The sequence below is a fragment of the Euprymna scolopes genome, chromosome 21 (assembly GCF_053919585.1).
Source record: "Euprymna scolopes isolate OS-2025 chromosome 21, ASM5391958v1, whole genome shotgun sequence".
Taxonomy (NCBI): Eukaryota; Metazoa; Mollusca; class Cephalopoda; order Sepiida; family Sepiolidae; genus Euprymna; species Euprymna scolopes.
This window is the reverse complement of record NC_136502.1, coordinates 90,568,064-90,580,450: the sequence shown is the minus strand read 5'-3', so window position 1 is coordinate 90,580,450 and position 12,387 is coordinate 90,568,064. Positions and strand designations below refer to the sequence as shown.

At 34.2% G+C, this 12,387-nt stretch overlaps 1 protein-coding gene across 2 annotated transcripts in view; it reads left to right on the top strand.

The window, feature by feature from the left end:
* Positions 1–12,387, top strand: part of LOC145242566 (uncharacterized) — an 86,604-nt gene that overhangs the window by 48,226 nt on the left and 25,991 nt on the right. Inside the window, exons 2-3 of one of the 2 annotated variants that reach the window (XM_080105655.1) lie at positions 5,843–5,968; positions 9,893–9,913. In XM_080105655.1, the coding sequence (XP_079961781.1) occupies positions 5,902–5,968; positions 9,893–9,913 (88 nt within the window). In that variant the 5' untranslated portion in view covers positions 5,843–5,901. The remainder of the gene's footprint in view (positions 1–5,842; positions 5,969–9,892; positions 9,914–12,387) is intronic. The other variant, XM_080105656.1, reaches the window with a different exon arrangement.

Here is a 12,387-nt window from a genome sequence, read left to right as displayed (position 1 = left end):
GAAAAGAAAAAAGATTCTTTCGTAATCTCGTGTCATTTTATTTATTTAATCTATCACCGCTTTATTTCCAAACACAATTTTTAATCTCTACGATATTTTATCTTTTAGACGTAATCCACTACACTAGTTTACTCTAATTAGTTCTTCTCTCATAAAATGTATATACATGTATATATGACATCTAATTTACATAAGGAAAACACGCTGCTCTCCCCCATCATTATATATAGCCCCAATCCTCCGACTCTCTCGTCAATGACCATCCCTCTTGAAGAAGCCCGCATAAATCGGGCGAAACGTTGAGTATCCAGGTCCTTCCACCTCCATTTTATTTCATATATATATATATATATATTACACATATTGCTGTGGCTGATTGATTATTTCAGAATACACTTGACATAGTTCAGAGAGGTAATATATGCAAGTGTGCACACCAAATACACGTAGGTGACTAAAGGCTATGGAGAATTTCTTGAAGTAAAGTTGGCAGCCATCAGGGAATTTCTTTTTTAGAAGCAGATAATCACAAGACATGTCGAATTCCCAAGTTTAAAAAAATTATAAATTATATAAATTTATAAAATTATAAATTATATAAATTTACTTTTAAGTATAAAGGTAAAAAAAATCCCCAATATAATTTTTAAATTATTTAAGTCTATGTATATTGTAATATTCACACACACACACACACACACACACACACACACACACACACACACACACACACACACACACACACAGACACACACACACACACACACACACACACACACACACACACACACACACACACACACACACACACACACACACACACACAGACAGACAGACAGACAGACAGAGAAATATAAAATGCAAATAAATATAAATATAAAATCTAAGAAAAACCATTTCTGTGTATGGGTAAGGAAATATAAAAAACGATATATATCCACTACTGAGTATGTGTGTGTGTGTGTAGGTTTACTTCTGAAAATATATGTGTGTAGGTTTACTTCTGAAAATATATGTGTGTGTAGGTTTACTTCTGAAAATATGTGTGTGTAGGTTTACTTCTGAAAATATGTGTGTGTAGGTTTACTTCTGAGCATATGTGTGTGTAGGTTTATTTCTGAAAATATGTGTGTGTAGGTTTATTTCTGAAAATATGTGTGTGTGTAGGTTTACTTCTGAAAATATGTGTGTGTAGGTTTACTTCTGAGAATATGTGTGTGTAGGTTTACTTCTGAGAATATGTGTGTGTAGGTTTACTTCTGAGAATATGTGTGTGTAGGTTTACTTCTGAGAATATGTGTGTGTAGGTTTACTTCTGAAAATATGTGTGTGTGTAGGTTCATTTCTGAAAATATGTGTGTGTAGGTTTACTTCTGAAAATATGTGTGTGTGGAAATCGAAAATACCGTTTTCCCCATTCTGGGTGGCCGTCGGACTACTTACAGTCTCTCCGCTAGCTATAGACGACATAGAGTCGGACTCCTCCAGTAGTTTATAGCGCAAATCAAAAGGAGAGATACTTAACCGTCGGGCTATAAAAAGAATATAGAAAGACTAAAAAAATACAAATTATCCCTTACCGAAGTTATGATAACAAAAGATAAAACCCTGTGAGGAATGGATTGTTTAAAGGGCAAACCCCTACTCTATGACAAGATCTTAATTTTGTAAACTGTACAAGAAAATGTTTTTATCTCTTGAAATTTCAGTTTTCGAAGGTAATTCTTGGCCTGAAGACGTAATCTCCCCAATAACGAGTGATTACAGAAACATGTATGCACATATGTAACCATCAATGTTTGTATAAATAAATTTAATATATCTGCTCTGTTTACTCATTGAGCACTTTTGGTAGACACATGTTGTTTCATTGGACGTACTTCTAGGAAACTAAACTCTACTGCCATAATATATATATATTTAAAGGGGATTAGAGCAGCAGTCTAAAGAGCAGAGTGTATATTATAAGATACATCTGCCTTACTTAAAAAATGCTAGGTTTATTTTGGTGTCTTTTAAAAAACAACCCACACAATATTTTTGCTGATAAGGATATTTTGTTTCAAAAAACTATATGTTAAAATTATTGTCCGTGACTTAATGTCTATCTCAATATAAACATCGTTTCCGAAACGATCGTACAATTTATTGGCTTTGTTGTGTTCCTTCTTATGAAACAGATTTTTAATTTTTAATTTTAATTATAAATTATCAATCATCTTACTAAATATTATATATATATATATATATATATATTAGTCATTGCCACCCTAATCTCCGACCGCCCCCTTATGATCATACTCCCTATATCATAACAGTAGAAACTTATAAATATATTGCCGCATATTACCCTTCAGTTTTACCCCCCCCCTCCAAATTATAAGCGAATTTATAGCCGCCATTTGCCGTTTAGGTGGCACTAATCAAAATCAAAATTACCCACTCCATAGAAAATAGACACCCCAGAAACCGTTAAAATAAATTACCACGCAGCAACTATACACCCCCTATTTAATAATAATACATATACCCCCTGAATCTCAATATTATGTTAAAGACCATATATAATCTTATATATCATACTATATATAACAAGCTTCTCCTTATTTATTTAGAATTCAATAAAGCTTCCCCCAACATTCTATAATTCCTCTTAATCTCTTTCGTCCCTAATGAACCTTACGCTAGACGCCGCATCTTCCCCATGCTACCTAACACCTTCTCTACTCTTCCGATGAGAAGCATTAGGCTTCGAAATGCCCTGGCATGAAGAGTCCCTTCTATCCCCAAATTTTGCCTGTATTCCATTATTTAATAAATGATCCATTCTGTATCTACCAATATATAGTTTTGTGTCTTCACTTCATACTCTTGTTGTCCTATTATATATATTGATAAAGTTGATAAAACATGTTAAAAAACACTTTGAAAAAGAGTTAAAAACATATTTAATCTGAAAAGGAAACACTTGATAAGTGGATAGTTCTTGTAATTGTAATATATATATATATATATATATATATATATATATATATATATATATATATATATATATATATATATATATATAATCATACAGTGAGTCCCAATTACTTCTGAAATACTTTTTAAACAAACGATTAGAAGCCAGGCTACCAACCTAGTATTGCAGTTATTGTGTTGAGTTTATACCAACGGGACGTTAGTACAAACTCAACACAATCTCTCCCAATTGATCGAATGTTTTTTTTGTAGAAATCATCACTCAAACCCAAAATATAAGCAGCAATAGTTAAAGGCGGCAGAAGCTACAAAACAAGAAATATTCTTAATTTTTCGTTTTTATATTAACGAACACGAATACAGGAATTTGTGAAAAGTTTGTCTTTAAGTTGGAGTTGCTTTCAATTCTTGAATAATTTGACATAAACTCTGTACATCGCTGTATTGCAGATGAATATATTTTTTAATTTTGAAATTGCTATGAAATACAGAGAAGTGAAATTTGGTATAACACTGGAACAGCATAACACGGTGCCTTATTTCCCTGATTTCTGTGGAATTTGAACAAATATTTTGAAAGTTATGCTATTTTTTCTATTTTCTGGTAATTTTAAGTGTGTATCACTTTATTGCAAGTGTCTAAAATGCATATTTTCGGTAATAAAACGATATTCTAACTCCATATCTTTATTTATAATAAAATAAAGAACATATCCAGTAACAATATTAACCAAAAACAAGAACGAATTTAACATTATTTTTTTAAGGAAATATTTATTTATCAACATAACTCCCATGCTTCAAAATCACTTTGAATAGCCTTTTGTCAACTGATGATGTCAATCGGCGGATTTGAGATGATGTAATGCTATAGAAACCTTCCAAAATCTTCCTTCAAATTTCATCCTTCATAAACTTTCTTCTTTATCATTGACAAGAGCTGCTCAATTGGGTTTATATCTGGAGAACAAGATGGCCATGTCATCAAATTTTCTCCACTAATGCCTAATGACTTAAGGTAGGATGTCGTAGCATTGGCTGAGTTGGATGGCACATTGCCGTCCATAAAAACCAATTTGCGGTGACGCGCCAATGAAAGGTCATCAAACCATGGTGACAAATGCTCGTTTTAAAATAAAATATGAGTTTAACTTGTCAGTTTTACACTTTCTGGCACTCGAAATGGCCCAATTAGTTCATCGCAGATTATTCCAGCCCAAAACATGGCACCTTCACGTATTGACGACGGAATCGATGAGGGGTAGGGAATTCAAGAGTACTCCAAACTTTGGCCTCATTGGTGTAAAGAACTTTTTCAAAACTGGTTTTCATGTATTTCTGAGCACAAACGTTTTTCTTTATGATTTTTGTTTAAAACATGTCTTGCTATGGGCTTAATGCTTCTTGCAATTTCGTTTAAGACATTGCAGCGTGTCTTTCTGGACAAGGAAGGGATTCTAGCCTTATTGCTACTGTTGCTACCCGGCTGCTCGATAAGTTGACTGCGAATTTTTCTAACATCACGAGCAGAAACTGACTTTCTTGTGTTTTTGATCTTCCTTAGTTTGATGTTTGGGTTTTCAACGAATGAAGACAATGTTCTTCGATCTCTTCCGATTTCCTTGGCGGGATCTACGAGAGATAAACCTTCTGCAATCCCTGCAACAACATGCTATTTTTTACTAGCTGTCAATCGACCCTTTCTAGGCATTTTAGGAGACCTACAATAGAGTGATACACACTTAAAATTACCAGAAAATAGTAAAAGAAGCATAATTTTCAAATTATTTGTTTAAATTCCACAAAAGTCAGAGAAATAAGGCACCTTGTTATGCTCTTCCAGTGTATCGAACTTCACGTCCCTGCGTTTCATAGTAATTTCAAAATTAAAAACATTGAGCTGCAATAAAGCGATACACAGGGTATATATATATATATATATATATATATATATATATATATATATATATATATATACACAGAAAAGCTTGGAGGAGGAATTTACTAATCAAGGAAAAAGCGAATTTCAAAACCAAATATAAATATAGTTATTTATATCTTCATCCCAATCAAATGAAAAAGCTCAATAATTCACTGAAGATAGTAGAGTTTACAATCAATAATAATAAAAACGGAGCTGTAAAGTAGAAATTTACAAAAAGTTTTTATCATTCGGCAGAATACTCCAAAACTGGTAGTTAGGTGCTCCTTAATCCGTGGAGTTTCAAAGAATGCTAATTATGAGAAAAATTAGCATTCTTCGAAACTCCGCGGATTAAGGAGCACCTAGCTCCCAGTTTTGGAGTATTCTGCCGAATAATAAAAACTTTATGTAAATTTCTTCTTTACAACTCTGTTCATATATATATATATATATATATATATATATATATATATATATATATATATATAAACAATTATATATATATATATAAACAATTATATATATATATATATATATATATATATATATATATATATATAATTGTTTAAAAAAAGCAAGACATCGATGGATGGATTTATAGCAATAAAAAGTTTATGTCATCGTTAGTTACAATTGTTTCAAGACTGTTCGGACAAATTCAAGCATTATGTCATTTGAAAATTTTCACAGGAACAGCCTTTCGTCAGACTTAATGAAAAGAAAACACCTTAACAAGGAAACATAATGAAAACCATTTCCCCTATAAGGAAAGGAAGACAAGCGAAAATATACCTATATCTCATCTTAGCAAAGATTTTTTTAAGTTTATATATATATATATATATATATATATATATATATATATATATATATATATATATAGGCGCACGTTGGTGCGTTGTTCGTAGCTTAAATTCTTTTCTCTTTTAATTTCAGGTCACGTGTTCTGAGAAAGGAAACAACATCGCTTTCGTTGATGAAAAGGCAAATTGAAGATGATGCTGACGTTTTTTCAATTCGCTGACATATTTTTTATTTTGTCATGTCTACAAATATATTCGGGTAAGTATCCAATATTTGAAGACTAATTTTACTGGATTCTAATGACCTCGCAATCTGTACGCATGAAAAACTTATCCGTCCAGCCTTTCTAGCCTTTTCATTATGTACAACACTAAAAACCAACTGATATCTCTTACGATACATCATATTTCTTATGATACATCATATCTCTTATGATACATCATATCTCTACGACCAGAAAGGACCGAACGATCGCCATTTAAAATTCGTCCTTTTCTTAAATACTACTGTCTGTTCTTGTGAAATAAAATGGCGCAATTACAATTTATGACAAATCATCATTTAAATTTTATTTCTCATTGAAATTATAGTCACTAAACTGATAATGTACGGAACAACAGCTGGGATATATTTTTATAGTTTATGTTCATGTTCTCGACACAATCTGACAAAGTCTGGACCATTTTTTAAATAAGGAATGGCCATACATCTCTCGGACTGAACTCTGATTCTGGGTAGTCCTAGAAGGTCCACCCTTTCAGATAGTTTTTTTTTCGGGTGGATTAAGTTTATTGCTTACTGCCTTAGGCGCCCCTACGAAGAATGCCGATGGGACTGCTCAGGCAATTTTTTTATAAGGCCAGAGTGTTCATTCTTTAGGGGCGCGAGATTGAATCTCCCTCACTTTCTGTCCTTGTGTCACAGCTTCCTGCGGCGAAAAGGAAGTAGATGCCTACTCTACGGAAGCAGTAGAGATGAACAACCGATCACTTCAGCGGCTGAAAAAGAAGAGAACATTTGGTGTACGTGCACAAGCGCGATTCGCTTCTTACTGCGCCTTGGCTGCTGCTGATGGTTAGGTCTGTGTGGTTCCTAATGTCAGCAAGATATAACACAAAGGCCGGAAAGCGGGAAGCCAGTGCAGCTTATATAAGTAGAAATAGAGAGTTTCATTTGGAGTGCTAAATGGGCACCAGCATTCGCCACAAGTTTCTCAAATTGCTCGGAAATCACATCAACTAATTTGACAAATAATTCCTTCACTGGCTGTTTTTTTTAGATGAACCCTAACCATATATATTCTTAAATTTACATTACCCAAAGTATTTAGATAAATAATTTATACTGGATGGTCCACTTAAAAGTAGCCCGATCTCTCTAATCTTTCTCTTACTCACCAACTGACACCACAAAGCAAAATACAATTCTTTTTCCAACAAGATGGAGCTACATGCCACACATTTCTCACAAATCACTGACACGAGTTCATAACATGTTTACAGAAGAGAGAATCATAGGCAAAGATTTATAGCAACCATGTTCCCCGAACTTGTCATCAAGTGATTTTTATCTTTGGGAGACTTTAAAACAAAAAGTTTATACAAATGATCCTCACAATCTAGACCAACTAAAGGAGAACATTACTAAAGCTATCAGGAGAATCACCAGAGAGGATCTACAGGCAGTATCTGCAAACATTGTTAAACATACCCAGAAATGCATGGATGTCAACGGGGATCACTTCCAGCATCTTTTATAACACTACAAAAAAATTTAAACAATGCTACAGGTAATTTAAACAATAAAAGAATGTTCTTCCTCTCTACAACATTTTCTGGACTACTTTTAAGTAGGCCATCCTGTGTGTGTATATATATATATATTATTTATCATCAAGTAATTTATACTGTCCATCGCTTTATTGCAGGTCTTTTAAAATGGCAATAAAGGGACGATTAACGGTTATCGAAAAGGAAAGGATTGTTGCTGGACTTGCAGAGGGATTGTTCATCAAAGATTTAGTTATGGAGCTGGAACTTAGGCTTCATTCGTGAACAACTCCAACACCAAATCCAGAAAGGATAAAGGCATCAGGAGAAACTTTTCACATCGTGATATTCGGAAAATTCGAAGGGAAGTCAACTGAAACCCAAACAACGCCAGTGCTCTCATTTTTGCAAGAGCTAGAGTAGCGCCAAGATCCAGGCAGGCCCGATGTTATATGTTGAATGTGATGGCAAGGAACATCAAAACTATTCCAAGGCCTCCATTAAGCAAACCACATAGGGAAAAACGAATATCTTGCGTACAGAATTACATGAAAAAGGATTTCCAACGTGTCCTATTTACAGATGAGACCTGGGCTACACTTGACGGTTCGGATGATTGGGCCAAAGGTTGGAACTCGAACGGAACTCTAACCTCTTACAGAGTTCATCACCAACAAGGAAGTCGAGACATCATATTTTGGGCGGGAATAATTGGGGATAAGTTGGTTGGGCCATTCCGAGTTCCAGAGGGTGTAAAACTTACCAGCAATGCGTACTCGGCCTTTTTGGATAAACATGTCAACATGGCTAGATGAAATACCATTGTCACGTCGCTTTCAGAGGATTTTTATGAATGACAATGCACCATCACATTCTGCTGGGGCGACTGCAGCCTTCCTTAAATCTATGGGCTTCTTTGGAGAAACCCTCATGAGCTGGCCACCGTGTTCTCCGGATCTTAACCCCATTGAAAATCTCTGGTAAGTATTGAAGAGAGGTTTTTGGGGGAGGAGAGCGTTTTACTTCAAAGGATGTCTTGTGGAGGAAAGTAGTTGATGTCGCCAGAATCATAACTCCTCTTCAGATCAAACAATTTTCTTCGGTGGAAAAAAGGTTGCTTAAAGTTATTTTAAAAAATGGTGGATATGGCGATAAATAATTCATTTATTTGAGGCTTGGCACCTAGGATGTGCTTTTGTTTATTGTTCTTTAACAGAAAAATATAATAAAACGTAAAGTTTTCATGATTAGACATTGTATTTTTGCCCTAATACAACATTTTAAGAGACCTGCAATAAAGCGATGGACAGTGGAAATTCTCTGATAAAGAATAAAATGTCATAACTTTGTGAATATCGCATAAATTTGAATAAAATTTTGGGAAATAACTAACCGAAAAAACCCCAGAGGACATTCAATTGTTTTTCTGAGCATTTTACAGTCAACGGAGAAAAAAGGCCAAAGACTAGTGTTTTGATGTGATATTTTGAATATAATAAACTAGTTATGAACAAAGTTTCATTTCATTCGGACAAAACACTAAGAAACAGGGTCTAATTAGAGTTGGGGCCCTTTTATTTGGGTCACACTGTATATGTAAGTTATATGTTATATATATATATATATATATATATATATATATATATATATATATATATATATAAAATAAAAATTACAATTAAATTTACCAAAATGATCCAAGATAGTAAAATTAAAGTATATTATAAATATTAAAGAATTAATATTTATAAAGTTATCTCAGCCAGATGTAAAAGCTCGATAAAACCAAATAGGAGATAGAGCTTATAATACGAGAAAACGGTTAATAAAACATGTTAAAAAACACTTTGAAATGAGTTAAAAACATATTTAATCTGAAAAGGAAACACTAGATAAGTGAATAGTCCTTAATCCGCGGAGTTTCAAAGAAATACTCTCCTTCTCATCAGAGGGTAGGAATTAGCAAAATGCGGGATCGGATTTTGTATGCAAAAGTATTTGATGAAACAACAAGTAAGTCAAAGATCTTACTTGAAAATAAAAGTGAAGCAGAGGGAATATGGTGAAGAAAAAGGTGATTACACATGAATGGATAGTCTGGTGGAAGATAAATAATCCAGTGACGGTAAAATCCAAATATATAACTTCAAGTTATATATTTGGATTTTACCGTCACTAGTATCTGCCGATGTAAAATAATTGTTGATACTCTTAAATAATTATTTGAATATATTATATGTATATATCAAAATATCTTTTAAAACATGACTCGAAAATTGAGTTGTCGGTCCAATTACAAATGGACACAAATTGTCCATTACATTTCTTTTTCTTTTTCGACAAACTTGATGTCTGTACTGAAATTGTCATTTGTTTTCGTTTCGTTTCTATCATTTGTCAGTTTATTTTTCAGGTGCCACAGAACGACAACGACGTAAGCTTTACAACAGTTTTTTGTTTTTGTTATCGTTCGACCATTGCATGTCTTCCTCCCCGCTTCATTTCACGTCGCCATCTTTGATTCTTGAATCCTTTCTCCTATTATTAACCATCCGATGCATGTTTGAGATAATTAAAGTGACCCCCCTCAAGTAGAAACGACCTACCATAAACGCCCAAACGTTACATATTTATATTTTGTAAAGCTATTTATTTCGTATAATATTAGATAGTCTTATGCGTATAATAATTATGTTTGCCCCTCGTTTAGTTAGCACGAGAGGTAACGGTTGTCCCATACGCATGTGCCAAATGAAAGGGGAAGTAATTCATCCAAACTCGACACAGTAGGTGGGAGATATTTATTATAAAACGTGTCATATGTTGCATGTGAATATATCCCATAACGACGTACACGTTGAATAGTTGGGATTATCTTTTTCTGTATATTCGTGTACGTATAAATGCGTGTATCAATATACGTCGTATCATTTAGTTGATCGTGTAGTGTGTATATTTTAACATTTATGAAACAATTCCAACAGGAAACGATTGACGTGGACGTATCGAAACAGTTGTAGACAAACAGTTCTTTTTTAACAGGTGTAAATAACACAACGCATACCTGAATTATTTACGAACATTTATTCTCATGATCTGCCCGGCATTTTCAGAGATTACACGTTCTTTACACATTGGCTGTCCGAAGTGACGCCGCTTCCCACGTCATCTTGAGTCGTCCGTTTTCTCTGATGTCCAGCTAAGGACTGCCTAGAATATCCCGAAATCTACATACATCACGTGTTTCTTTACGTGACATCATTACGTGTCTCATACCAACCTAATGTCCCCAATCTAGTTGGCCCTGTCGGTGGGGCATTAGAATACGCCGATTGCCCCCCTGCAGAAGGTAAAAGTCCCTCAATGGGGGTCCTGGATATGACCTTAAACTATATCCAGTGGTGAGGCCCCAGCTTGTGGGCTTTGGGGAGTGTGGAGCCACCCTTTAATTACCATTGCTCCCAGGTCCACTCTGACCCGAAGTGGTAGTACCTGTTAGGGTCCCAACTATGGGTTAAATAGAAACCGACGTGAAAACAACAAATATATTCTATTAAAATTTTTTTCTTCAAAATGTTTGGATTCGGCATTAAATAACCCGAAAAGGGTTGATATGCCGTAAAACAAAAACAACCAACCAACCAATCTAGTTATTTGTTTATACAAACCAAAAATAATGTTTACATCTATTTTCTATTTTCACATTCCTTTCGCGATCTTATTTTATATACATCAATCTTTTTTTCCCAATTTAATTGTTTATTTTTCTAATCATAATAATTGATCCAGCGACCAGCCGTCGCTCGAATCAAGTATTATTATTATTATTATTATTATTATTATTATTATTATTATTATTATTAATAATAATAATAATAATAATAATAATAATAATAATAATAATAATCTTTTGACCCATGGCCCCGCTTGCCACGGTTAACACAGATACTACGCTATGATCACAGCCTAAAAGGTCACAAAATTACGGTAGCAAATTTTATAAAAAAGACAAGAAGTCTCATTCTAACATTTAAAAGCAACTTTATTGGTTATCGTCGTTAGTAAGAATAAGGAAAACGGGTTGTAAAGAGAAAGGGTTCATTGTGGAAAGTTTTCCTGTGTGGAGACGTAGATTAAAGATTAAACAGGGCCTCTTGAAAGAGAGAAGAGTTCATGAATGTGTTTGAAGTTATATTTCGTCGTCATAATGGATTATTGTTTTCTAGAAATTAGTAGTAGGAGCATGCGTCCATGTATGGACAGGGACAGTCCTTTCGCATGAGAAAGAAAGGTCGTGCGTGAGCTGCATGTGGAGATAGCAATGCTAGCTTGTTTGTATTCCATCATAGTTGAAATCCGAGCCCGTAGGCTGGATAAGTTCTTGTGTGTGTCCAAACAGAGAAGTTGGAGACGACAGGCCCTTTCCACGTGGAGTTGCTGTCCGTCCAACCGTCCAAGATCTGGTTGCTGGTTTAACGTTTTATTAACTCGGTCACGTGACTGAGAGCCATGTTCTGATTGGACATGCCAGGAAGGAAGTGTATTTCAAAATCTCCAGCCGCGAGACTTCCTTCCTGCTTGTGTTTGTTACAAATCGTTTGCTACAAATTAATAAAAAATCTATCTATCTATCTATCTATCTATCTATCTATCTATCTATCTATAAAGTAGTAGCGTTCGTGTGTGTGTCCCAAATGACAAAATAAATATAAAGGCCATATATGTGTACACCTCTCCTGGTCAAGAAATATTAACGCCCATGATAGGATACATTATATTACAACGGAGACATTATTTTTTATACGTAATTTCTATATATAGCATTCTTCAACCCACATCTACATTGATTGAGTTACGGTCATTAGCATATCACATTAAATTAAATCTATTTAAATAATTACCTCGATG